Source organism: Osmerus eperlanus, chromosome 28 (assembly GCF_963692335.1).
Source record: "Osmerus eperlanus chromosome 28, fOsmEpe2.1, whole genome shotgun sequence".
Lineage (NCBI taxonomy): Eukaryota > Metazoa > Chordata > Actinopteri > Osmeriformes > Osmeridae > Osmerus > Osmerus eperlanus.
Window position 1 is genome coordinate 626,667 of NC_085045.1, and position 27,518 is coordinate 654,184.

The 27,518-nt window shown below is 49.9% G+C and overlaps 3 protein-coding genes and 2 long non-coding RNA genes across 7 annotated transcripts in view; 3 read left to right on the forward strand and 2 right to left on the reverse strand.

Moving 5' to 3' along the window:
* nim1ka (NIM1 serine/threonine protein kinase a) overlaps positions 1-4,447 on the forward strand; it is a 10,079-nt gene extending 5,632 nt beyond the window's left edge. For both annotated transcript variants that reach the window (XM_062454374.1, XM_062454375.1), the window contains 5 exons: positions 354-593; positions 699-811; positions 2,387-2,508; positions 2,614-2,760; positions 2,980-4,447. In XM_062454374.1, coding sequence (XP_062310358.1) covers positions 412-593; positions 699-811; positions 2,387-2,508; positions 2,614-2,760; positions 2,980-3,735 — 1,320 coding nt within the window. In that variant the 5' untranslated portion in view covers positions 354-411 and the 3' untranslated portion in view covers positions 3,736-4,447. The remainder of the gene's footprint in view (positions 1-353; positions 594-698; positions 812-2,386; positions 2,509-2,613; positions 2,761-2,979) is intronic.
* Positions 4,448-4,636: 189 nt separating this feature from the next.
* Positions 4,637-13,930, forward strand: creb3l3l (cAMP responsive element binding protein 3-like 3 like). The gene is made up of 10 exons (XM_062454950.1): positions 4,637-4,766; positions 5,531-5,679; positions 8,460-8,832; positions 9,082-9,179; positions 9,278-9,370; positions 9,804-9,910; positions 9,996-10,064; positions 11,527-11,611; positions 11,773-11,863; positions 11,965-13,930. The coding sequence occupies exons 2-10, from the start codon at positions 5,536-5,538 to the stop codon at positions 12,387-12,389; spliced, it is 1,485 nt and encodes a 494-aa protein (XP_062310934.1). The 5' UTR covers positions 4,637-4,766; positions 5,531-5,535; the 3' UTR covers positions 12,390-13,930.
* The window catches only part of LOC134015442 (uncharacterized), a 67,929-nt gene continuing 50,442 nt past the window's right edge, over positions 10,032-27,518 (reverse strand). The window contains exon 3 of the long non-coding RNA XR_009929108.1: positions 10,032-10,044. This is a non-coding gene — a long non-coding RNA (uncharacterized LOC134015442). The remainder of the gene's footprint in view (positions 10,045-27,518) is intronic.
* Positions 13,688-15,347, reverse strand: LOC134015443 (uncharacterized). The gene is made up of 2 exons (XR_009929109.1): positions 15,138-15,347; positions 13,688-14,369 (listed from the first exon to the last, which is right to left on the reverse strand). It is a non-coding gene; the product is annotated as an uncharacterized LOC134015443 (long non-coding RNA).
* Positions 15,371-17,184, forward strand: gadd45ga (growth arrest and DNA-damage-inducible, gamma a). Of its 2 annotated transcripts, none has more exons than XM_062454956.1 (4): positions 15,371-15,515; positions 15,623-15,790; positions 15,927-16,137; positions 16,373-17,184. In XM_062454956.1, the coding sequence occupies exons 1-4, from the start codon at positions 15,463-15,465 to the stop codon at positions 16,484-16,486; spliced, it is 546 nt and encodes a 181-aa protein (XP_062310940.1). In that variant the 5' UTR covers positions 15,371-15,462; the 3' UTR covers positions 16,487-17,184. The 2 variants fall into 2 exon arrangements, with proteins under 2 accessions (XP_062310940.1, XP_062310941.1); XM_062454957.1 differs by having other exon boundaries at positions 15,395-15,515; positions 15,689-15,790.

Genomic DNA, 27,518 nt, shown 5'->3' on the forward strand with positions numbered 1-27,518 from the left:
GGAGAGAGGGAGAGGGGGAGCCAACATCATCAAGACCTCAGTAGAACCCTGTCTCCCCCTCCCCTCCCCCAATCCCTCCCTCTGATCTATTTATAAACCAGGGAATCAAGGAGCCAATTAAACCTGGGCTCTCCAGTTCTTAGGGCCAGATGGACACCGAGAAAGGGGGTGGGGTCAGGGCTGTGGGGGGTGGGGTAGGGGTGGGGGTAGGGGTGGGGTAGTGTATTGTAGGCAGTGGGAGTCAGTCCGCTTCCTCAGCCTGTATCATGATGAACCTGGTGGTGACTGTCCAGGAGAACAGCAGCACATCCTCTCCACATGGTTCCTCTGCTGTGTGTTCCTCCGGCCTGCAGGTGGCGCTCTCCTCTCAGCATGAACTAAGCTGCCGTCGCCCGGGGCGACCTGGGGAGGATGACAGCCGTGAGCCCTATGACGGGCCAGGTGGAGGGGGCGTCCGGGGGAGCGGGGGGTCAGAGGGGGCCTGGATGGAGCCGACAGGACAGCTCTGACATCCACACAGACGAGGAGGGCGCCCCCACCCGCCGCCTCACCCCTCTGGAGAGACTGAACCTGGACATGTGCCAGGACGACCGGTACCTGGGGGGGACTGCTGTCTCTGAGCAGTGGCACTCATCATAGGACCAGATCAGTAAGCTTCCTGTCACTGTTTTAAGTGTGTGTGTGTGTGTGTTTACCAGGGTGGTGCGGGAGCTGACTGTGGGTCGGAGGATTGGCTTCTACAAGGTCCGGGGAGAGATCGGCTCCGGAAACTTCTCCCACGTCAAACTGGGCATCCATGCCCTCACCAAAGGTGAGCTGTCTGTCTAGCTGTCTGTCTACCTGTCTGTCTACCTGTCTGTCTAGCTGTCTGTCTACCTGTCTGTCTAGCTGTCTGTCTACCTGTCTGTCTAGCTGTCTGTCTACCTGTCTGTCTACCTGTCTGTCTACCTGTCTGTCTACCTGTCTGTCTACCTGTCTGTCTACCTGTCTGTCTAGCTGTCTGTCTACCTGTCTGTGTATCCTCTGTGCCTGTATATTTGCTGCTGTCTGTCAACCTGTGAAAACAGATTAGGTGTCTGTAGTTTCCCTAACGACAGCTGGAAATGCTGCTTGCCTCATCAAAGGTGTGTGTGTGTGTGTGTGTGTGTGTGTGGTGTCTGTGTGTGTCTTTCGCCAGGCCTTGCAAAAACAGAAAGGGCTCAGATGCATTGTGAAAGCGCTCTCTGAACGCCGTGGCGACAGTGAAACTTACACTAATCCCAGCTTTAATAATGCATGTCAATGCACAATCACACAGCTCGCACCACAAAAGATCTCTTGTGGATTCTGTTACCTCAGGTCAATATTATCTCACGTTAAAAGACGCACACACTTGACGTCTAATGATTTAATGGGGCATCTGTCCATGATTAGCAAAGCCTCTTCATCTCCCTGCTGCAAGATGTTGTGTTCTCAGAGAAACGGGAGCTTTTCGCAGAAGCCACGACTCCACAGGAGAACTCAATCAGAGGGATGGCTTCTTAAAGCCCAGCTAATCCCCAATCAACACCAAGGACCAGGGGACCAGGGGAACAGGGGAACAGGGGACCAGGGGAACAGGGGAACAGGGGAACAGGGGAACAGGGGGACAGGGGAACAGGGGGACAGGGGACCAGGGGAACAGTTGCTTCAGGGTGGATTGGTGTGTTTCCACAGCTGCCACGTGTACAGAGGGGAATAAGAAAGTGTTACTGTACTTAAGTCGACTTTTCTGGTATCAGTACTTTACCTCACAATTTTTCTGACAACTTTTTACTTTCACTCATTAATTTGTTTTACACAAATGTCTGTACTTTCTACTTATTACATTTTAAATCCAGGCTTTTTACTTTTGTTTTAATCTGTATTTGGTGGCATGATCAATATTAAAAAGTAAATAAAGTTTCAAAAGGTTGATCACAAGTTACAAAAGAGGTTTCTACAGGTTGAAAAAATATGAGAAAAAAAAGTTTCTACAGGTTGAAAAAAACTGAAAAAAATTGCATTATTGATGAGTACTTGATGAGGACTCTACCTAACTCTATTGTACTCTGCCCCTCTCAAAAGTCAAAGGCCTTCTCAAAGGTTCTAAAAAAACGTCTTTCACCAGCGTCTTTTTAAACATGAGTATCTGTATTTTTACTTGAGTGATGGAAGTGTGTACTTTTGCCATCTGCACATGGATTAGATGTTTGTATTATTAAATATATTAAGTTTAAGGTGTCATAATGAAAAAAAGGAGAATGGATAACTTAATAAAAAGCACTATTTATAAAAAGCACTATATGTATAAAATAATGAAAAATACAAACCAAAATATGTACTCACTGTATATGTTGCATATATGCTTGTGCTCTCTCTCCCCCAGATAAGGTGGCCATCAAGATCCTGGATAAGACCAAGCTGGATCAGAAGACCCAGAGACTGCTGTCCAGAGAGATCTCCAGCATGGACAGACTCCACCACCCCAACATCATACGGCTCTACGAGGTAGCACACACACACACACACACACACACACACACATATTTGAACGCCTTCCGTACAATGCCCTTGTGTCTCTTGCGGGGCTGAACACCCCTGCCTCCCCCCAAGGTGGTGGAGACGTTGTCACGGTTACACCTGGTGATGGAGTATGCGGCCGGAGGAGAGCTGTACTCCAAGATCACCTCAGAGGGAAAGCTGTCCGACATCGACAGCAAGATGGTCTTCTCCCAGATCCTGTCAGCCGTCAAGCACATGGTCAGCCCTCCCCTCCTCCTATAAACACTTAAAGAAGAGAGTAAAATAGAGAGAAGGAGATGGAATGGAGAATGAAAGGGATTGGCTGAGATGATTGCAATGATCTGGCCCTCTCGCCCTCTTGTGGCCTCAAGGTGTCTCAACACGTTGACATTTGAATTTAATCTTTATCTTAATCTAATCTACCCCCCCACCTTGTTTCGCGGTTGTGTCCTCCAGCACGACAACAGCATTATCCACCGGGACCTGAAGGCTGAGAACGTGTTCTACACCTGCAGCACCTGCGTCAAGGTGGGAGACTTCGGCTTCAGCACACTGAGCCGGCGCGACGAGACCCTCAACACGTTCTGCGGCTCCCCACCTTACGCCGCCCCGGAGCTGTTCCGCGACGAGCGCTACCTGGGCGTGTTTGTTGACGTGTGGGCGATGGGCGTCATGCTGTTCTTCATGGTGACGGGGACCATGCCGTTCCGGGCAGACACGGTGGCCAAGCTGAAGCGCTGCATCCTGGACGGGGCTTACCTCGTCCCCCCCTGGGTCCCGGAGGCATGCCAGCGCCTCATCCGGGGCATCCTCCAGCCTCAGCCGTCCGACCGCTGCACCGTGGAGCAGATGATGGCCTGCAACTGGCTCCTGCCGCTGGATTTCCCCCGAGCAATGGAGCCCTTCCAGCTGGAGCCGTCGTACCTGGCGGAGCGCGGGCCGGCGGAGCTGGGGGAGGAGGAGGTGGAGGTGAGGGCTGCCCTGCTCAGCCTGGGCATCACCTCCGAGCACATCCTCAACAACCAAGGCAAGGACTGCCGGAGCGCCATCACCGGTGTTTACCGGATCCTGCTGCACCGGGCGCACAAGCGGCGGGCGGTGGACAGCATGCCCGTGGTCACGCACGTGGTCGCGGCCAGCGGGGGCAAGAAGGACCGGCTGCGGGCATACCGGAGTCTGAGGCACACGTCCAAGCTCTGCTTGATTCTGTGACTGGGCAGGGGGGGGACAACCAATCAAAGACCTTGATGACAACAGCAGTCTGTTGAAAGTGTTCTCCTGGAGTTTGCACCTGACCTGATCAGACTTTTCCTGGTAGTTTTGAATGTTCTTCAAGGACAATGTTCACTCAACAAAACCTTCTTACCAAGAGCTATTTTAATTTGGATTACAGAAGATTACGTGGCTAATTGCTTGCAACACAACAATTTTCAAAAGCACCCCACACATACATATATATTTCAAGACTTATGACCCAGCACCCAACCAGTTGTAGCATTATTCAAGAAGCAGGCATAGATCCCTCTGCCCTCCCCACCCTCTCCCCTCATGGTGTTTCCCCATATCAAATATTATAATCGCACTTTTTCTCAAATGCCTTGGTTAATTTTTCCCCAGTACACATGATGATTGTACTTTGTAATGATTGTATCTATGTATGTATTTCCTCTCTGTGTCCTGCACCATAAACGAATGGAGTTTGACCGGGGTTATCACTTCTGATCAGGGTGTAGAAGCAAGTGTGTAAAGAATGATCAATAATGTTGATTGGTCACCCTCAGATCGCCCCTCTGCCCATATAGGGGCCTGAGTTTGTTACCTCAGATATAAAGAAGGATGACGGTTTATTTTTGTACACACTAATCTGTCAGTTCTACATAGAACTCTGTCCTATTTAAATATGGATTAAAATATTTAAATACTCTTTGGGTCCTTATTTGTAGTATTCGCTGTGTCCTCGCATATTTATAAGTAGGCTATCTTTAAATAAAGACATTTGACTTCTAGATTTGCTTACGTTCGCTTTAGTGACATTACGTTTCTATGAGAATGACTACATCCCCCAGATGGAATGTCGCGTACACTGCGGAAGCGGAAGTGTCTTACGTGGTGACGCACTTTCTGCCTTGTTGGAAGGTGATTTCATCAGGAAGAGCTTTGTCTAGAGATACACACATACCCAGGAAACTAGTCACTGATTCACGCGAATGGTATTCTATCTCGAGTCAAACTTAACGTAAAAGGTAAGAGTATTTAATACTAATCAAATAACTATCGAATCAAACACGTGTATGTTGTCTTATTTATCGTTGACGACCACGCCCTCTAAGGAACAATAAGTCTTGTGTTGTGTTTACTGTGTGTACATCCGCGTTAGCTCATTATGTTCTTCCCTGGCTATGGTGGAATGTATCGTATTCACCTGTGAACACAATGTAAAGTTGTAATGATCAGATGTTAACTAATTGTAGTCAGCTCGTGTCCATTGAGACAAGAGATCAAGCCCGATGCATGTGCAGATAAGGTGCGGTCTATCCAGATAAACGTTGTAAATCGAAGTCATTTTTTGATTAGCATACGAGATGACATAAAAAAGACACTGTTAAGTTGTTTTGATTATCCTCACGTTTGTAATAATGAACGGTGTGGGCGTGTCCCCAGGGTGTAGATGAGGTCATATGTTGTTGCCTGGGCGATGAGACGGCAGCTTCCGCTAATACATGAACGCAAATGAAAAGATCTTATTTCAACAGTGCTGGGAATACTTTTACTTTTTTTGTGCATTAGTTGAGTAGAACATCATACAGAAATGCATTTTTCATTCCCAATAGACCAATATTCCCAATTCCCTCGCATAGACGTCACACTTTAAATCACAACAACCAGTGTTGTGCACGTTCATACCTCTCATGAACTAACTAGTTCATAGTTTTAAGGTGTGTGTTTACTGTGTGTCAGATCCGAACTCGTTCATGCACAACACTGACAACAACACATTTTTTTCCAGGCCAGATGTCCGTCATCACCGACGATCTTCCGGATATGGACGGAGCGGAGCTGTTGGGATTGCTGTTCCAGGATGTTGATAGTGGCGCGGCGGATACGTTCTTTCTCAACGGAAACGATCTTATGGAGGATTGGCTTTCCGAACAAGACGTAAGTGGACAGTAACAGTAATGTAAATCTGGTGTAGATTTAAAAAACTGACAGAACATTTGGGCCACGAAAAAGGGTGGAGGGAAGCCTTTGGCAAAGGACGCCAAAGGCTACCAAAGTAAATTTCTTGTTTGTGACCTTAATCATTTACCACTACAAACACACACATTGGTCATGTAGGGCATCTTCCAACTGTCTTTGGTTTCCAAAAGTTCTACTTGCTCTACTACCTGGGTCACATAACCCCCAGCTTTCACTGTTGCAAATAATCCAGGGGGGACACGGCCCCCCCTGCCCTGGTTCTCCAGGGATTCCGGTCAACTGCAGCGGGTATCATACCTTTCACATGGCACTCCGAGCCCGCCAGTGGCTTTACGCTCACCTGACTCTTCATCATTGGCGAACGCCTAACCCATGATGCCACAGAATCCCGGCGACAACAGACCTTTTCTCCGGGAGTTTTTCAAGTGCCTCTTCCAGTCTGTGCTTTAAAATTTGGCACCAGGAATCAAACCTTCAACCTTTCGGTTTCAAGGCAGCCGCTCTCCTCACTGAGCCATCCGGGCCGTAACAAACCGTTTCTCCGGGCGTTTTTCACGTGCCTCTTCCAGTCTGTGCTTTAAAATTTGGCACCAGGAATCAAACCTTCAACCTTTCGGTTTCAAGGCAGCCGCTCTCCTCACTGAGCCATCCGGGCCGTAACAAACCGTTTCTCCGGGCGTTTTTCACGTGCCTCTTCCAGTCTGTGCTTTAAAATTTGGCACCGGGAATCAAACCTTCAACCTCTAGGTTACCAGACAGCCTTCGCCTCACTGAGCCATTGTTAAGATATTGTCACTCCTCTTGGGTACTTCACTGGAAGACTTGAACATTGAGTTCAATTAAACTCACATGTGGGTGGGGATCGAACCAGCCATGTCTCAACCCCGAACCAGCCAATGACTCATCATTCACAGCCAGGAACCCCCATGCCACTGAATCCTGGCGATAACAGACCTTTTCGCCAGGTGTTTTTCAAGTTCTTTTTCCAATTTGTGCTTTAAAAGCCCAACTGGATGGGCTTAATGTTGTGACCCATCCAGTTGAGAAAGCACTTATAGATCTAAAACAAGCAGTCAGTTTTGAGAATGCGATGATCTTATACTACCTACAATAGTATAATTGTATTAATTTTTTTTCCACTAATAGTGTGCAATGCAGTCTCACAATATCGATCGAAATACAACATTCAAACACATGATGCAAGAAATACGATACGCTGGCTAGATGTAGCTGATAACTATTATTTAGTATATAAAATGACATTTTATATACTAAATAATAGTTCTGGCTCTTTTTTGCAATACTAGTCCGTGCCGCCCCCTCCGCTGTAGCGGACACGCATCCCTTAAAAAACCCTTTCATAGACTTCATTTGTGAAACACACCTGGCAGTTGTTTGCATTGATTGGCATTAAGATCACATGACCCCGACCACCTATCCAGATTAATGAGATCTGGATCTCCCCCAGGGTAGAAACAGTTAGCAGATCTAGCAGATCTAGCAGATCTAGCTCTAACATTGAGTCTATGGGGAACCCTTCAACATCTTGGTTACAAGTCTGTCTCTCCTCCCTGAGCCATAAACTTGATTTGAATATATTCTCATCATATGTGAGATAAGCCTTCTTATAAAAATATATATGTCATACTTAACAACATATGCCCGTAATCTACACCGGCTCTACAAGCCTAAAACCACGAAGCTACACCTGGATAGCACTGAGTATAGCTAATATAACAAATAAAGACCCAAAGAGAATTTCAATATTTTAATCAAAATAGGACAGATAAGAAATCAAGGTGTAATTGCTCCATCTTGTTCCTCCAAGAGGTGGTTTCTGTTGGGGAACAAAATTAAATACATGTCAATGTTTGCTATGAAGTATATGAATCCATATAATTGTATGTATGTATATCTAATTATAATCATACAATTGATTTATTCTTTAATCCGGGTATGAGTGATTTAATGGGTAGATAATAGCAAATAAATACTGTTCAGCCAAACTAATGTCCCCTCCAATGACTCCCATCTAAACCAACCACTTTCAGAACTGCACTTGTAATGCTCACATTACTGGCCCTTAAAAATCCGTTCCATCGGGCTGCGCTTTACCATCGCCATCTGGTGTTTTACTGTGGGAACTGCACCTGTAATTCACACATTAAAGCACTAGATGGCGGTATTGAAGCGCAGGCCAATGGCGCCGTCGAAGCAGTATCCCTTAAAAACCCGTTCTATAGGGCTGCGCTTTACCATCGCCATCTGGTGGTTTACTGTGAGAACTGCACTTGTAATGCTCACATTAAACCATTAGATGGAGATATTGAAGCGCAGCCCAATGGTGGCATTTGAATAGTACCCCTTAAAAACCGCTTCCATAGCAATTTATTAGCTTCATTGGTAACATAAATCTGCAATTAATCAAAGTATTAATTACTCAATCATCACTAAAAGTATAATGTTACGAGTGTGATACACTTATTACAATTCATCGTTGTTATGCTCATTCCGCTGATTGAATTATATTAACTCAAATGAGACTTTTCTCCAAGCCTGCAGCAAGCTGAAATTCCACAGCTGTTTTTCTTGTGTCTTAGAGCCAGAGTGACATGATTGTGATTCATCCACTTTTCACACACGCTGACTTTCAATGACACAATGTGAACTAGCAGAGCAGCATTCTGAGGTTTTTCTCTCTCTCTCCCCCTCTCTCTCTCTCTCTCTCTCTCTCTCAGATGTTGAGTGTCCTGGACACAGAAGACTTCCTGTCCAGCTTGCTGGACGTAGAAGACAACATGGCCGCCTCCTATCCGTCGCTCTCTCCCCACGGCAGCGACAGCGGCATCTCGGACCACAGCAGCTCTGGCAAAACCCCGCCGGGCTGCCCCAGCCCCCAGGGCAGCGACCCTCCGCCCAGCCCCGGCTGCTACTCCCAGCCCACCTCGGTGCTCTCTGAGCTGGCCGGGGGCGCAGGCGAGGCCCAGGCTGAGAGGGCCGAGGCGGTGCAGACAGAGCACAGCTACGCCCTGCTGCAGGGAGGCCGGCCGGATGACACCCTGCAGAGCGTGAGGGCAGACAAGCCAGACGAGGACGTCTTCATAGACCTGGGTAACCTGGAGGGCTCGGTTGTGGTAGTCATGGTGACGGGTGTGGAAAAATATATACAAAAAAGGAATATTGCAGCACCTGTTTTGGGGTTAGGCTGTGCATACTGACGTTTGCACCCAAATGTTTTTATTGTGCACGTGAGATTTCCCCAACACCTGTTGCATTACTGTGTGTGTGTTCCAGATGTAGTTACTGTGTGTGTGTGTGTGTGTGTGTTCCAGATGTAGTTACTGTGTGTGTGTGTTCCAGATGAGCTGGACAGTGAAGGGATGGAGCAGGAAGACTCCAGTGAGCCTGACTGCACTCTGTCCATCGAGGACTCGTCTCAAAGCAACAACATGGACATGGTGAGCTGCAGCTCTATGGCAGTGTGTACTGACAGTGTGTACATGCTGACAGTGTGTACATGCTGAACACACTGATTAACAGTCCTTGTTTCTTCTAGTTCCAGTTTAAGGAGATCGTTCTGACTGACGAGGAGAAGAGGCTTCTGGATAAAGAAGGAGCAAGCATCCCAGCTCACATGCCCCTCACCAAGGTAACACCACTCACCATGGTAACATTCCCCTCACCTTGGTAACATGCCCCTCACCATGGCAACATGCCCCTTACCAAGTTAACACCACTCACCATGGTAACATGCCCCTCACCAAGGTAACACCACTCACCATGGTAACATGCCCCTCACCATGGTAACATGCCCCTCACCATGGTAACATGCCCCTCACCATGGTAGCATGCCCCTCACCATGGTAACATGCCCCTCACCAAGGTAACGCCACTCACCTTGGTAACATGCCCCTCACTATGGTAACATGCCCCTCACCATGGTAACATGCCCCTCACCATGGTAGCATGCCCCTCACCATGGTAACATGCCCCTCACCAAGGTAACGCCACTCACCTTGGTAACATGCCCCTCACCATGGTAACGTTAGAGCATTCCCCCCCCCCCCCCCCCCATTTCCCAGGCGGAGGAGAGGACTCTGAAGAGGGTGAGGAGGAAGATCAGGAACAAACAGTCTGCTCAGGAGAGCCGCAAGAAGAAGAAGGTGTACGTGGATGGACTGGAGAACAGGTGAGGGGGAGAGATTAGAGTCGCTGGAGTTAAGGGATCCTTACAGTATTTAATTGGAGCGTGTGTGTGTGTTCTCTATCTTCAGGGTTGCCATGTGCACAGCCCACAACCAGGAGCTGCAGAAGAAGGTCACCCTGCTCCAGAAACAGAACATGTAAGAACACTAGAACACTGCTGTTAGAACACTGCTGTTAGAACACTGCTGTAAGAACACTGCTGTTAGAACACTAGAACACTGCTGTTAGAACACTAGAACACTGCTGTTAGAACACTGCTGTTAGAACACTAGAACACTGCTGTTAGAACACTGCTGTTAGAACACTAGAACACTGCTGTTAGAACACTGCTGTTAGAACACTAGAACACTGCTGTTAGAACACTAGAACACTGCTGTTAGAACACTGCTGTTAGAACACTAGAACACTGCTGCTAGAACACTGCTGTTAGAACACTGCTGTTAGAACACTAGAACACTGCTGTTAGAACGCTAGAACACTGCTGTTAGAACACTGCTGTTAGAACACTAGAACACTGCTGTTAGAACACTGCTGTTAGAACACTGCTGTTAGAACACTGCTGTTAGAACACTAGAACACTGCTGTTAGAACACTGCTGTTAGAACACTAGAACACTGCTGTTAGAACACTGCTGTTAGAACACTAGAACACTGCTGTTAGAACACTGCTGTTAGAACACTGCTGTTAGAACACTAGAACACTGCTGTTATAACACTGCTGTTAGAACACTGCTGTTAGAACACTGCTGTAAGAACACTGCTGTTAGAACACTAGAACACTGCTGTTAGAACACTAGAACACTGCTGTTAGAACACTGCTGTTAGAACACTAGAACACTGCTGTTAGAACACTGCTGTTAGAACACTAGAACACTGCTGTTAGAACACTGCTGTTAGAACACTAGAACACTGCTGTTAGAACACTAGAACACTGCTGTTAGAACACTGCTGTTAGAACACTAGAACACTGCTGCTAGAACACTGCTGTTAGAACACTGCTGTTAGAACACTAGAACACTGCTGTTAGAACGCTAGAACACTGCTGTTAGAACACTGCTGTTAGAACACTAGAACACTGCTGTTAGAACACTGCTGTTAGAACACTGCTGTTAGAACACTGCTGTTAGAACACTAGAACACTGCTGTTAGAACACTGCTGTTAGAACACTAGAACACTGCTGTTAGAACACTGCTGTTAGAACACTAGAACACTGCTGTTAGAACACTGCTGTTAGAACACTGCTGTTAGAACACTAGAACACTGCTGTTAGAACACTGCTGTTAGAACACTAGAACACTGCTATTAGAACACTACTGTTAGAACACTAGAACACTACTGTTAGAACACTGCTGTTAGAACACTAGAACACTGCTGTTAGAACACTGCTGTTAGAACACTAGAACACTGCTATTAGAACACTGCTGTTAGAACACTAGAACACTACTGTTAGAACACTGCTGTTAGAACACTAGAACACTGCTGTTAGAACACTGCTGTTAGAACACTAGAACACTGCTGTTAGAACACTAGAACACTGCTGTTCAGAAGTCAGGTTCAGTGCAGAGTTAGAATAAAGCTCCCTCTCTCTCTCTCCTGCAGGACTCTGATAGAGCAGCTGAAGAAGCTACAGTCCATGATGAAGATGTCCACCATGAAGACCTCCACCACCAGCACCTGCATCATGGTACACACACACACACACACAGACCTCCACCACCAGCACCTGCATCATGGTACACACACACACACACACACACACACACACAGACCTCCACCACCAGCACCTGCATCATGGTACACACACACACACACAGCCCAGCCCTGAGTGCCGCTCCTCTCCTGCAGGTGTTCCTGCTGTCCTTCTGCCTCATCATCTTCCCCTCCGTCAACCCGTTTGGGAGGAGCCCTGGGAAGGAGCAGTACACCCCCTCCTCCAGTGAGTACCTCACACACACACACACACACTCACAGACTAAACAGGGTACATCTTTGCTGCTGTTCAGTCCACAAGCCGTGCCATGTCTCTCCCCTCCTCAGTCGTGTCCAGGACGCTGCGCTCCTTCCCTGGGGAGGACGTTCTGGACGTGTCCTACCCCGAGCCAGGCCATGTGGATCCAGGCCATGTGGAGGAGCCCGTGTATCTTCCCACGGTGGATAACGTGAAGGCGGTGTTTGCTGGCGGCCAGAACCACACCCCCGACCACACCCCCGACTACCAAAGGGTGGAGCAGCCCGACTCGGAGACCGGCGTCAACGGCAACAACTCCGCAGACTTCCCCAACCCCTCCGGCCAATCAGGGCAGGCGGAGCAGAGCACGGGCCACGCCCCCGAGGGAGTGGGGGCGGGGCTGCGGGAGGGGGCGGGCCGGGTGGTGTTGGAGGCGGCGGGTGGAGACGAGAGGTGGTTGGAGAGGAAGCCCACGTCAGTCATCCTGCAACAGCACCGCTCAGACGAGATGTAGGAGGAGCCAGCGAGAGGGAGGGGAGGAGCTTACTGTTCAGGAGTAATGGGTGGGGTTCCCTTTATGGGAAAGGGGTGGAGCTATGTGTAAAATGGGCGTGGTTTCGGGAAAGGTGCGCGGTCACAATGCATGAAGTGTTGCGGTCATAATAGATAAAGGGGCATGGCCTATCGAACAAATGGGGCTGGTCTTGGAAAGGGCGTGGTCATAATGAACACGGCGGGGGTAAGGGGCGGAGTCCTAGCCAGGGAGTGAGCTTAAAGGGAAACAAGCCGTCCTATCAGACGTTATCATAATCTTACCGTCCTCTAGTCTCCCTGGTCTCTCGACTCGACTACTGTAGATTCACCTGCTGGTCCCACACAGCCCCCACACAGGCCTCACACAGCCCCCACACAGCCCCCACACAGCCCCCACACAGCCCCCACACAGGCCTCACACAGGCCCCACACAGCCCCCACACAGGCCCCACACAGGCCCCACACAGCCCCCACACAGGCCTCACACAGGCCCAACACAGCCCCCACACAGGCCCCACACAGGCCCCACACAGGCCCCACACAGCCCCCACACAGGCCCCACACAGCCCCCACACAGCCCCCACACAGGCCACACACAGGCCTCACACAGGCCCCACACAGGCCTCACACAGGCCCCACACAGGCCCCACACAGGCCCCACACAGGCCTCACACAGCCCCCACACAGCCCCCACACAGGCCCCACACAGGCCAAACACAGGCCTCACACAGGCCCCACACAGGCCTCACACAGGCCCCACACAGGCCCCACACAGGCCCCACACAGGCCTCACACAGGCCCCACACAGCCCCCACACAGCCCTCACACAGCCCCCACACAGGCCCCACACAGCCCCCACACAGCCCCCACACAGCCCCCATGTTAGTACCCCATAATAATCCACAGTTGTCGTGGAGATTGCACAGCCTGCACTCTGTAATGTATAGAATGTGAATGTTGTTCATGAAACGTTGGAACTTTAGCCATTGCAGGACATTTGGCCCTTATTAGACTATAAACATGTTGATTATTTTTGTTATCATTCCAGTATTGACTCTTGCAACAAGGGGACTGAGAATCCGGCTTTCTACTACTGTACTCTTTTTTTCATTGTCTTACAAATAAAAAGGAAATATTATTGTTAATTTGTAAATTCTTTGGACAGCGATTGCTCCCAGTCGTGTGTATGTGACCAGACAAACCCGTTTATTTCAGTGTTGCAGTACAAAGAAATAGAAATGTAATGACCTGTTTTACCAGTGAGGCATTTTTGTCACATACATGTTTTGTTAATATATTAATCGTTATTCATGAAAATCTAAAATGGTGTTGGACCCTGTCCATAGGACCTGAGGGATCTCTCAGTGAGATTAGATGTGTTTAATGTTGTAGGAAGCACTGATTTATATATACTCTATAGTGCAAGTTCTGAAATGTAAATATCGACTGGAATGATTATACCATATGTACAAGATATGTTGTCCATCTATACAATGATGCATAAATAAATACTTTTTTTAATTAAAAAGAGTTTCTTGGGGTTCTTGTTGACCGTGGCAGTTTTCTAGGTCACAGAAATAAACAGTTCCAACTCAACTCATTCAATTCAAACGAGAAACTTAATTACGATCTTAGAATTTCCATATATGAAGCGAGGGGAGAAAGACAGGTATTGGGAATTGTTTTGGTGAAATATGAACCTTCTGTTATATAACTGTTAAACTGTTGTGATGATGTTTCATCCGCTGTGGGGAATAATCAGACGTAATCGTCTGACCAGCTCGCGAGTAACCCTACCGTGGCGTGACGGTGACGCATCATGCAGCGCTGTCCTGGTGATGTCGAGGAAAGGTCGCTTCCACCGTTCACCACCAGGTGGCGACGTCAGCTCATTTTTTTGTCACGGAAGCGCTCTGAAATGACTGCCGCGTCGCTAAAAGCGCATCTTTCTCAATCATATCTAGAGAACCAAGACAACGCTGTAATCAGAACGTGTCTTAAATGGCTACATTTTCCTAGAATATCAGTAACAATAAACATGCAGTAAAACTTTGCTTATTATAAAATAATAATTATAAAAGACTGACGGACGAACAACACCTGCAGGCCCGGACACACGGGCACGTGCAATATGCTAATAAAAAGCCCAACATGGTCATAATTGGGATGATAAAGATATCTTCACTTGATGACCCCTCCACCTTCACTATCCTCTCGCTGCCCTTTGCGTTCCCGTCCTGAAAAGAACAGGAGGCAGGTGGGGCACGCGTCTATTATTCTGATATCGCAGTTGTCTCAGCAGTAAATCGCCACGCGCCAAGACACGCAATCATGCACGGCCTCTCTATTCAAAACAGAGCACATGCGTGCGTGCGTCAAGAACAAGCTGTTCTCTATATCATTGTTCTTCGGAGAGAAAAAACCATTCCCTTGTCCAACGGCACAAGCATATCCCTTAAAAGGCAGGGAAAATTTGATACCGTGACAAATTCATTCGTTTTTTTTGTGTGTTTGTGCACTACAATACGGCCACTGTGTGCAAGATAGACCAAGAAAGGCAAGTCTAAACTGTGGGTATTAATAAACCCAGTGTTTTATAACGGACTTAAACATGTCTGACGAGTGCATAACAATTATACAACACCACAAATAAAAGCATGTTATCCCTCCTGGCCCAGTGAGGCGTATCTCCCAGCTTCTCGCATATTTTGTGAAATCTAAGGAAAACAAGCTTGCTGGGGGGTTTTGTACGGTGGTGATGTTGGATGTTGACAACCTTCTTGAAATTTCTTGAAAACGCCGTGTAATCCTCTGCCCCCACGTGGGGTGTTCAAAGCGCCACTCTAACCCAACAGGGACTTTCAGAGTCATCACGCGGACTGAACCAATCACGAGAGGAAGGAGCGGAAAACACCGCCCATGCCGAGAATCTCCGTTGATCCGGTATTTAACCGCTGTAGCCCCGTGTGTTGCTCAGAATAACGCAAGCCCTCAGTGTGACTACCCGTACCATTCTATTAACAGCAAAGCTCGAGATCACTTGGATTATAATCATGACTCTGGAAGAGATTCGCGGACATGAGAGCGCGCTCGACAAGACTGATCGGTAATAACGCTCTCCTTCACATTTCAAAGTTGTGTGCAACTTTAGCTTTCAGTTTCAACGTTTTCTGCGTCGTTCAAATATTGATGTAGCCTCTTTTCTTTCTCCAGAGTGCAGAGCGCAGGCACAGCGCTCGAGGACCTGCTGGTCTCTGCTAAGAACCAGGACTACCTCAGAGTGCAGAGCGCAGGCACAGCGCTCGAGGACCTGCTGGTCTCTGCTAAGAACCAGGACTACCTGACAGTCGGCGTTTACGAGTCAGCCAAAATCATGAATGTGTAAGTATTCTTACGAATCTCTTTTATTCTTGATCATCGTGCACTAAAACTTGCACAGGCACCCACAAACGTATGAATCCTTATTAATGCACGCCAGAATAGCAACTAATAAGTTTTTTTAATGTTTATTCTACAGTGACCCGGACAGTGTGGCTTTCTGCGTGCTCGCTACAGACGAGGAATACGAGTGTGACATCGCGCTGCAGATTCATTTCACCCTGATTCAAGCCTTCTGCTTCGACAACGACATCAACGTGGTTCGCGTCAACGACATTGAACGCCTCGCCGATCTCGTGGGCGCTGACGAAACCGGCGAACCCAAGGACGCCCACTGCATTCTTGTCACGGTACGTTCCGAGCAACCGACCTCACGACGCCGGTCACGAGTCATCCGATAAGGGGGAGTCAACATTCCTCCCCCGTGCATGCGTACTTCAGACTGTTTAGATATGTGTTCCACCCGCGGGGGCAGTTCTCCGCGCACGTCACTAGGGCAGGAGTTTTGCGTTTGATTGTGCTCTTGTCATAATTCCCCCCCCCCGTGATCACCACGATTCTAACCTGTTATATTTCCTCACACAGACTCCAAGCGCAGAGACGTGGAAAGACCCAGCCCTTGATAAGCTCAGCGCCTTCTGCGAGGAGAGCCGCAGTTTGTGCGACTGGGTTCCTACCATCACTCTGCCCGCACGCTGAACTGCGCGAGCCCCACGCCACGCTTCACGTGACGACTGAAGAAAGAAAAAAAACGAACGTGAAAAGCAACGATGCCCGCCTCGATGAGAGGCAGCGGCTGTAGCCCTGGACCCAGAGAGGATTCTGGGATGGACGTTCGGTTCTAGGGGACCTTTACCCTGAGGAGGGTCAAAGTTCATCCGAGGATGTGGATCGGGTCAGATGGATTATGGATGGACTGCTTTCTTGACTGGAAGGTTCTGGGGGGAGTGCGAGGAGATGGACAGGATGTGACTCCTTAGTGCAGGAGAAAGGGTCCCCCGCTCTCTCTGCTGGACCCTGTGCAGCTAGGAACAGGGGAGGAACTGCAGGCAGGGCTGAAAGGAAGGATTGGGATGGACAGATGAGAACTTGGAAACTAGAATGGATGCATTTTCTTTGTAACTGATCAGAGCTGGGGGAAACTGAACTCCTGCCTGAAATGAAAGAGAAACTTTGGACTTTTCTTTGAACCAAGAAGTTTTCCTGCACCACCCATGGGGAGGCAGCTGGGGCACAAACCTAGACACCTCCCCAGACTGGATTGGACCTGCTGCTTAAAATGGAAAAATATTTCTTGGATTTTTCTTGGAGACATGCTGAAAAAAAACATGCATGATCAATATGTTTTGCTTTTAAACTGTAACCATTTTACATGTAAATAAATGTTTCAAACTATACTTAATGTCTGTGTTGTCAGTTCAACTCTTATCACTCTTGCATCACATCTTGATCACAGCAGGAGTGGAAGCTGATTGGGTGATCCTTTTACTACAAGCCATCTGATAGGACAGAGGCATTGTAGAAGCAGGAAGTGAGGGTAGAGAGTGTGGTGGTGGTGGTGGGGGGGTATGGTAGAGGCAGAGAGAGAGGAAGAAGTTACAACACAATGAACAACTTCAAACATGTGCCTGTCATCAGGCAGGTCCTCTCTGAGACAGGCTGCACAACCAACAGCCCCAGGGGCCGGGGAGGAGGCTGGGTTGGAGGTTGGAGTGGAGGCTGGAGAGTGGAGGCTGGAGAGTGGAGGCTGGAGAGTGGAGGCTTGGGGGCCTTGGTGTCTCTCTGTTTCTGAGGAAAACCTGTGCCCTCAGCAGGGGGCTGTTGATGCCTTTGTGCTTGTAAGTGGAAGGTTCCACACAGCAGTCAGGGGGAAGGTTCCACACAGCAGTCAGGGGGAAGGTTCCTCACAGCAGTCAGGGGGAAGGTTCCTCACAGCAGTCAGGGGGAAGGTTCCACACAGCAGTCAGGGGGAATGTTCCACACAGCAGTCAGGGGGAAGGTTCCACACAGCAGTCAGGGGGAAGGTTCCACACAGCAGTCAGGGGGAAGGTTCCACACAGCAGTCAGGGGGAAGGTTCCTCACAGCAGTCAGGGGGAAGGTTCCTCACAGCAGTCAGGGGGAAGGTTCCTCACAGCAGTCAGGGGGAAGGTTCCTTACAGCAGTCAGGGGGAAGGTTCCTCACAGCAGTCAGGGGGAAGGTTCCTCACAGCAGTCAGGGGGAAGGTTCCTCACAGCAGTCAGGGGGAAGGTTCCTCACAGCAGTCAGGGGGAAGGTTCCACACAGCAGTCAGGGGGAAGGTTCCTCACAGCAGTCAGGGGGAAGGTTCCTCACAGCAGTCAGGGGGAAGGTTCCTCACAGCAGTCAGGGGGAAGGTTCCTCACAGCAGTCAGGGGGAAGGTTCCACACAGCAGTCAGGGGGAAGGTTCCACACAGCAGTCAGGGGGAAGGTTCCTCACAGCAGTCAGGGGGAAGGTTCCTCACAGCAGTCAGGGGGAAGGTTCCTTACAGCAGCCAGGGGGAAGGTTCCTCACAGCAGTCAGGGGGAAGGTTCCTTACAGCAGTCAGGGGGAAGGTTCCTCACAGCAGTCAGGGGGAAGGTTCCTCACAGCAGTCAGGGGGAAGGTTCCACACAGCAGTCAGGGGGAAGGTTCCACACAGCAGTCAGGGGGAAGGTTCCACACAGCAGTCAGGGGGAAGGTTCCACACAGCAGTCAGGGGGAAGGTTCCTCACAGCAGTCAGGGGGAAGGTTCCTCACAGCAGTCAGGGGGAAGGTTCCTTACAGCAGTCAGGGGGAAGGTTCCTCACAGCAGTGGAGTTTCTAGAGGACCCCCCCCTGCACACTGTTGCATGTGTTGAAAGTTCGATTTCACTCATGCTGTTTTTATGGAGCTCTTGCACACAAACTGTGTTGAGTAACGTCATCATGCAGGGAAACATTCGCCCAAGGACAGTGTGTGTGTGTGTGTGTGTGTGTGTGTGTGTGGAAGTCACAGGGAAGAGTGAGCACTCGTGTTCATATCAGGAGAAGAAAGTCTGTCAAAATCACAGAAAAAAACCCTGTGTGTGTGAGAGCTCAGCTGAGACTGATGGTACAGAGTTCTGAAGAATGAAACCCCCTCACCTGCTCTGCAACCACCATTTCTGTCTCACCACTGACCTCACACACACACACACACACACACTCACACACAGACACACTCTCTCTCTCTCTCTCTCTCTCTCTCTCTCTCTCTCTCTCTCTCTCTCTCTCTCTCTCTCTCTCTCTCACACACACACACACACACACACACAAACACTCACTTCACACACACTACACACACACACACTACACACTTCCTGTAAGAACACACAGGGGTAATCAGTAGCCATTTCTTTGAAGAGAAAAGAGGAAATTCATGGTGGCTGAACATTCATAGAAAGAGAGATTAAGATCCAGAGGTGCTTACAGCCAGCAGGACCTGAGAGGTCACCCACTCACTAAACACTGTTAATTCACTCCTAATAGCGAACCCTCGCAATCCTCAAGAACCTTTTCAGAATTCACCGCCCTGACAAACTATCCAAGCACGAACAAAACCATTAGTCATAAACAACTTCTATTTCTTCAATTTTTTGATGCCCTTCTTCAAAAGAACAGCCATCATAGCGAGATTCTCTCCATTTTACTTTCTGGAGGAGGACGAAACTGAGATCCAGGGTTTTACCCAAAACTGAGAGAGGTGGAACAGAGGTGCTCACTGGTAGTAATCACTGAACATGGTTATAAAAGCACTGATTCCTTTCTGAGTAGTAAGTAGCAGCTTGTGTCGAGGCTCCCAGTCACACACAGACTCACTGCTGTGGGAAGACAACTAAAGGTCTCTCTCTCTCTCTCTCTCTCTCTCTCTCTCTCTCTCTCTCTCTCTCTCTTTCTCTCCTCTCTATCCCTGTCTCTCCCGCTCTCCTCCCTCCCTCCCTCCCTCCCTCCCTCCCTCCCTCTCTCTCTCTCTCTCTCTCTGTCTCTCTGTCTCTTTCTCTCCTCTCTATCTCTGTCTCTTTTCACTCTAAAGGTCAGGAGTGAGCAGGGAATTAAAGATGTTGATATCGTGAATCTAAGTGGGTGTTTAAGCGATCATCACTCTACAACTAAGTTTCGGTTTTACTAGAATGACTTTGAAAACCACTTTCTATCAAGGTGACATTAACATGGAACTACAGAGCAATACCCGGGGTCAAAACATTCCAAGAACATAGAAACTTGTTGGAAGTCAGATGGTGTTGGTGGTCTAGCTTGTTTCAGGGGTGGAAGGAGTCCCTGTATGAGGGAAGGGTGTGACGGGGGAGGCTGTGAGGGGGGGGGGGGAGGGGGTGTGTGTGTGGTGGAGGGGAGGGTTGTGTGTGTGGGGGGAGAGGGGGGGTGGGGGGAGGGGTGTGTGTGTGGGGGGAGGGGGGGAGGTGTGTGTGTGTAGGGGGAGGGGGGAGGGGTGTGTGGATGTTGTGAAGGGTCAGTTGAAGGTTGTGTCAACTAAACAAGATCAGTGTTCATGTCCACTTACCTTGGAAAACCCAACCTCCCCCACACCAAGTTTGACTTGTGTAAGAAAGTGCACCGTTAAACCTTTATAAAGTGTAACTTTAAAGTTCCACTGTGCCTACAATGTTGTTACTTTAAGTATTGCTATGAAGTTACATGGTAGTTCATGTAACCTTCATTCAAAGTGCTGCCTTGACTTCTAATAAAAGAATGCAAAGGGAAACTGTCAGGTTGACGAGAAGGAAGAATCTGCATTTGTAGAAAAAACCCAGATCTACTGCTGAGGCGGACAGGAATTTCCCACGCTCGAGATTTGGGCTTCTCAGTCGAAGATGAGCAGCTTTCATCCTAAACACTGAACAAAAATACACATTCTGCTGACTGGCTAAACTAACTAAACAGAGAACTAAATGACTATGTTGTGTAGTAGGCCTAACTAAGTAGCCTAAATAATACATTTTATTTGCAATGCGCCTTTTTTGCAATCAAAGCGCTGCAAACAGCTCACCAACTAACCAAATAGCTACGTGGAACGTACTCTATCAATGTTGGCCATCTGCGTTTCCCTCTCTACTTCAGGAACACTAGCGACAGCAGCCAAACAAGCGACAGCAGCCTAACAAGCGACAGCAGCCAAACAACTGACCCATTTCCTGACCAAGACCAAGCATCATTTAAGCCCTGGCCCACATAGACAAGTCTCTATCTGGCTGGAAGTGTTGTTGCACGGAGGACGCTAACAGGCTAACCGTATCGCGGCGTTTTGTCCAACAGATCTATGCTCTAGTTCTACCGTGGGTCACGGCGATCACTTTCAGCGAGATGTTCAGATAGCGGAGCCTCCGAACGGGCCTCAGGTCATCAAACCTGAACGGGATGAGGGACGACCCAGGAGCATCCTGGGAGTTTCTATGGAGACGAGGCTCGTACAGATGTGGCCTGGATTCAGCCGGTCTGTCATACACCCTCAGTGCTGTGCTGGATTCAGCCGGTCTGACAGACACCCTCAGTGCTGTGCTGGATTCAGCCGGTCTGACAGACACCCTCAGTGCTGTGCTGGATTCAGCCGGTCTGACAGACACCCTCAGTGCTGTGCTGGATTCAGCGTGTCTGACAGACACCCTCAGTGCTGTGCTGCATTCAGCCGGTCTGACAGACACCCTCAGTGCTGTGCTGGATTCAGCCGGTCTGTCAGACACCCTCAGTGCTGTGTTCTGCTGACCTGACCCACATCAACCCAATACTGCGTCAACAACAAACACATGCCCCCCCTCTCTCCCCATCGCCCCCCCCCCCCTCTCCCTGTCGCCATGCCTACAGGTGCATGTGGGCCAACAGAGAAGGAGGAATAACACACATGGGTTAGATGTGAATAACACTAGCTCCTGCTGGGGTGTGTGTGTGTGTGTGGTTATCTAGCGTGCCTTGCACGTGTTGTCTGCATACACACCATGCAGCACCACGCGCTGAGAAGGAGGGAGAGAGAGAGGAGACAGAGAGAGAGAGGAGACAGAGAGAGAGAGAGAGATAGAGGAGACAGAGAGAGAGAGAGAGGAGACAGAGAGAGATAGAGAGAGAGAGAGAGAGAGAGAGAGAGAGAGAGAGAGAGAGAGAGAGAGAGAGAGAGAGAGGAGACAGATAGAGAGAGAGAGAGAGAGAGAGAGGAGACAGAGAGAGAGAGGAGACAGAAAGAGAGAGAGGAGACAGAGAGAGAGAGAGAGAGAGAGAGAGAGAGAGAGAGAGGAGACACAGAGAGAGAGAGAGAGGAGACAGAGAGAGAGAGAGGAAACAGAGAGAGAGAGAGAGAGAGAGAGAGAGGAGACAGAGAGAGAGGAGACAGAGAGAGAGAGGAGACAGAGAGAGAAAGACAGAGAGAGAGAGAAAGAGAGAGAGGAGACAGAGAGAGAGAATGATAGAGAGAACAAACGAGGACAGCTGTAGAGGCTGAGAGAGAGGCAGACAGATGACTAGCTCTGATAGACCATCACAACAAAACAGGAGAGAGAGGGTCAATAAAGAGAGAGTAATCATCAAAGTGTACCAGTCTCTCCACTAACCCTTCCCCCCCCCCCCAGACAGGCGTTCGGCACATATGAGACATGTTAAACTACAGTCAAAACAGTCCCTCCCCCCCTCCCTTACACAACGTTGCTCAACACAGCTGCAGTACACAGCAGTTAACCCCCTCTCCTTCCCTCCCCCCCTCTCCTGCCCTCCCCCCCTCTCCTTGTCTCCCCTCTCCTGCCCTCCCCCCTCTCCTTCCCTCCCCCCCTCTCCTGCCCTCCCCCCCTCTCCTGCCCTCCCCCCCTCTCCTTCCCTCCCCCCCTCTCCTGCCCTCCCCCCCTCTCCTTGTCTCCCCTCTCCTGCCCTCCCCCCTCTCCTTCCCTCCCCCCCTCTCCTTCCCTCCCCCCCTCTCCTGCCCTCCCCCCCTCTCCTTGTCTCCCCTCTCCTGCCCTCCCCCCTCTCCTTCCCTCCCCCCCTCTCCTGCCCTCCCCCCCTCTCCTGCCCTCCCCCCCTCTCCTTGTCTCCCCTCTCCTGCCCTCCCCCCTCTCCTTCCCTCCCCCCCTCTCCTGCCCTCCCCCCCTCTCCTGCCCTCCCCCCCTCTCCTTCCCTCCCCCCCTCTCCTGCCCTCCCCCCCTCTCCTTGTCTCCCCTCTCCTGCCCTCCCCCCTCTCCTTCCCTCCCCCCCTCTCCTTCCCTCCCCCCCTCTCCTGCCCTCCCCCCCTCTCCTTGTCTCCCCTCTCCTGCCCTCCCCCCCTCTCCTGCCCTCCCCCCCTCTCCTTGTCTCCCCTCTCCTGCCCTCCCCTCTCTCCTTCCCTCCCCCCCTCTCCTGCCCTCCCCCCTCTCCTTCCCTCCCCCCCTCTCCTGCCCTCCCCCCTCTCCTTCCCTCCCCCCCTCTCCTGCCCTCCCCACTCTCCTTCCCTCCCCTCTCTCCTGCCCTCCCCCCTCTCCTGCCCTCCCCTCTCTCCTGCCCTCCCCTCTCTCGTGCTCTCCCCCCAGAAGCCCCAGGTCTCTGTGTGTGAACTGGGTGGAGGTGTTTCCAGCTCTGTGGTGGAGCACTGGCTCTGCCTTCCTGTGGCCTGGCTGGCTGGAAGTCTCAGGAACTAGAGATAGAGAACAGCATCTGGCTGGAGACAAACTGTGAACTCATAGACGGGGCTGCAGTTGAGGTTGAGGCTGGGTCTGAGAATAGGACTGGGCGTGGGGGGCTGGGGTTGAGGCTGGGGGGCTGGGGTTGAGGCTGGGATTGAGGTTGAGGGGTTTACTGGCTGTCTGGCTGTCTGGGTCTGTGTGGTTTCTGGACTGTCTGGCTCGCTGGTTGATTACTGTTGAGTCATCATCTGCTTGTCTGTCTGACTTGTCTGGATTTCTGTTTGGCTTGCAGGCTTGTTGACTGACTGGCTGGCTAGTGCACTACTGAGTCACTGTCTGTCTGCCTGTCTACCTCCTGTCTGTCTGTCTGTCTGTCTGTCTGTCTACCTCCTGTCTGTCTGTTTGTCTACCTCCTATCTGTCTGTCTGTCTGTCTGTCTACCTCCTGTCTGTCTGTCTGTCTGTCTGTCTGTCTCTCTGCTGTCCAACCGTGTGTGAGCAAAGCAAGACCTGCCGGTTTCCTCTTCCTGTCCTGTCCTGTCCTGCTCTGCACATAGAGGTAGGAAAGAGCTGCAGCGTGTTCCCACTGACATCCTGGACCCGTTCCATGGCAGGGGAATCCTCAGCTGCGCCCAGCACACTGAAACAAGTCAACCCAATGTGCATTGTGTTCAAGATCATGATGCATTTTGGAATGTTGCTACCGTGAAGTTCAGTGTGTGCTTGGTGGACGGCCAGATGCACGTGTGTGTGAATATGCCTGTGTGCATGTTTGTGTGTGGTTTTTGTGTGTGTGTGTGCGTGAGTGTAGGGTCAGGACAGGGAAGGGCGTTGGCTAGCCAGCTAGGATTACCCTACTTTAAGTAGCTGTGGAATAGGACAAGCTGGCTGCACACACATGCATACAAACACACACACACACACACACACACACACACATGCATACAAACACACACACAATTCCATACATGCACACATGCATACACAGGCACACACAAACATACAAACAAACAAGCAAACACATACATGCATAAACACTCACAAATACATGCAAAACACACACACACACACACCTGAGTGTGTGTGTGTGTGAACCTCCCCAACGCTGACACAGTTACCTGGACGGTCTTGATTATAGCCTGGGGCAGTAACCATGGACACCCAGTACTGGAGCGGTAACCATGGACACCCAGTAATCTAGGAGGTGAGCAACTGAGCCCTTCTCACCCAGGTGTGTGTGTGTGCACACCTGACCCAGCCAGCTCTCCTATCCTCCCTTTACAGGTATATTGTCTCCAGTGAGGACACAGTGTGACGTCAACACAGGAGCTTCCTGTCAGATTCGCTGAGTCACAATCCTAAACAGAATGACTCAGATTCGCTGAGTCACAATCCCTATCAGAACCAGAATCCAAATAGTTCTAATTCCGATTACAATTTTTGATTCAGATTCCAGCCTGTGGTCTTTCCTAGTGGAGGGTCTGTTAGACCTGCCTGCAGTCTCTCTTAGTGGAGAGTCTGTTAGACCTGCCTGCAGTCTCTCCTAGTGGAGAGTCTGTTAGACCTGCCTGCAGTCTCTCCTAGTGGAGAGTCTGTTAGACCTGCCTGCAGTCTCTCTTAGTGGAGAGTCTGTTAGACCTGCCTGCAGTCTCTCTTAGTGGAGGGTCTGTTAGACCTGCCTGCAGTCTCTCCTAGTGGAGAGTCTGTTAGACCTGCCTGCAGTCTCTCCTAGTGGAGAGTCTGTTAGACCTGCCTGCAGTCTCTCTTAGTGGATGGTCTGTTAGACCTGCCTGCAGTCTCTCTTAGTGGAGGGTCTGTTAGACCTGCCTGCAGTCTCTCTTAGTGGAGAGTCTGTTAGACCTGCCTGCAGTCTCTCCTAGTGGAGAGTCTGTTAGACCTGCCTGCAGTCTCTCCTAGTGGAGGGTCTGTTAGACCTGCCTGCAGTCTCTCCTAGTGGAGAGTCTGTTAGACCTGCCTGCAGTCTCTCCTAGTGGAGAGTCTGTTAGACCTGCCTGCGGTCTCTCCTAGTGGAGAGTCTGTTAGACCTGCCTGCAGTCTCTCTTAGTGGAGAGTCTGTTAGATCAGCAGCTTGGTGTTGCTCAGAGCTTGCATCAGACGCTCAAATAAAGAACCACATCCCAACATGACACGGACACGCGTCTGAGATTTAAACGTTTGTAAATGTTATTCCTTCATCAGACCTTTATAATCCAAAGGAACGTGAGAATAATGCATCCAGATTACATTCGAGGTATAATCGTGTTCTCCACGCAGAAACGACCTCAACACTCCTTAACCGTCGAGAAAAACAAACATGCTAATTTGGAGCTGCTGGAAAACAAACATGGCCACCACAAACAAACATGGCCGCCACAAACAAACATGGCCACCACAACAAACATGGCCGCCACAAACAAACTTTGGTTTGGATAATTTGTTTTTTTTTGCAGTGGATAAAAGTGTTCTGAAAGTTATTTGAAAGTACATTTTAAATGTTATCTGATTAGCTGGAAGGCTGTTGGACACAGGAAGTGTGGTTAGGGTTCTGATTGGCCGGCAGGCTGTTCTAGTTGAGATGACACTGGGGACCTGGTTACGTAATCTACTCTGAGGTGTCAACATGTGGGAGACCTTTAAATAGCGGCGGCCTTCAGAGGCTGGCCTCAGCCCCAACCCCAACCCCAACCCCGGCCGAGGCTACCAGGATAACAATGGAGGACAGCAGAGCCCTAGAAGGAGATTGTTACAATCCTGATAAGTGAACACCATCTCCCCTCTTCTCCCCAGACACTGCCATTCCTGTCAGATACTCTAGTTTAGTACAGGCCAGAACAGGATGCCTACGAGTCCTGTTGGGAGGAGGGGAGGGGGGGTGCTGGGCCCCTCAGTGCTGCATAGTTGATCCTACCAGGAACACATGCCTCTAAACCACGCCAGGAATGTCCTCTCATACACAGGAAGGCAGACGGGCAGACAGACAAGCAGACTGACAGACAGGCTAGCAGACAGACAGGCAGACAGGCAGGCAGGCAGGCTAGCAGACAGACAGGCTAGCAGACAGACAGACAAGCAGACTGACAGGCAGGGACAGACTAGGAGGCGGGACAGACTAGGAGGCAGGGACAGACTAGGACAGCTATATCAACATGAGAGAGAGAGGGAGAGAAGAAGAGGGAGAGAGAGAGCGTGGGAGAGAGAGAGCCAGGTTACACAGTGTACCTAGACAGGCATGCAGACACTCAGACCCAGTCAGACACAGGAAGTTCAGCCATGTTTTGCAGCAGAAAGACAAATTCCACAGAAACAGGATGTCAAACACATGTCACATGTCCAGAAGACCCCCTGGGACCCCTCTGTCCCCTGGTTTACATTTACCATTTAGTCATTTAGCAGATGCTCTTATCCAGAGCAACTGACAGTAAGTACAGAGACATTCCCCTCCGAGGCAAGTAGGGTGAGTGCCTTGCCCAAGGACACAACGTCATTGGGCACGGCCGTAATCAAACCGGCAACCGTCTGATTAATAGCCTGATTCCCTAACCGCTCAGCCACCGCTCCGCGCATACACACAAAAACCTACGCACATGCAAACAAACTTCCAAAAAGGAACACACAAACACACACATTCCGAACACACACCTGATTAGGAAGGAATGGCAAAACCGTGTTTGAAAAGTTAAAGTCAAATTTAAACTATGCCCCTAAACGTTCCCAAAAAGTCTGGAATTCAGGGACCATATCTGTATTATGCAAAGCATGCTCTGTGAAGCCCTGCAGCATGGTGTCAGGTCTCATTTGTGGACTCTGATCACATGTTCTACATCAACAGTTTCCCAGATCACAATGTGTTGGACAGACTGTGACAACACAACACAAACAACACTGTGTACATGCGTGCACACGTGACTCCACAACTGTTATTTGCAAACTTCAGAATGTGAAGCATGCCTGGACTTGAGGACCTTGGAGGGGAAAATCTGCATTCAGCAGACAAACCTCAGAAGAAGAGAAACATGTTTTTCAGGGTTACTTTTTTTTTGTGGGGTGGGGGGGGGGGGGGGGGAATGATGCAACGACCCTGTCTCACTTGCACATGTGATTCTGCCATAGCAACACACTTGCCC

Coding starts and splice junctions, on each gene's coding strand:
- creb3l3l (XM_062454950.1), top strand. CDS start 5,536: ATGTCCGTCATCACCGACGATCTTCCGGATATGGACGGAGCGGAGCTG. Junction 5,680..8,459: donor ATTGGCTTTCCGAACAAGAC/GTAAGTGGACAG, acceptor TCTCTCTCTCAG/ATGTTGAGTGTCCTGGACAC. Junction 9,911..9,995: donor GTGGATGGACTGGAGAACAG/GTGAGGGGGAGA, acceptor CTCTATCTTCAG/GGTTGCCATGTGCACAGCCC.
- gadd45ga (XM_062454956.1), top strand. CDS start 15,463: ATGACTCTGGAAGAGATTCGCGGACATGAGAGCGCGCTCGACAAGACT. Junction 15,516..15,622: donor GCGCTCGACAAGACTGATCG/GTAATAACGCTC, acceptor TTCTTTCTCCAG/AGTGCAGAGCGCAGGCACAG. Junction 15,791..15,926: donor TCAGCCAAAATCATGAATGT/GTAAGTATTCTT, acceptor TTTATTCTACAG/TGACCCGGACAGTGTGGCTT.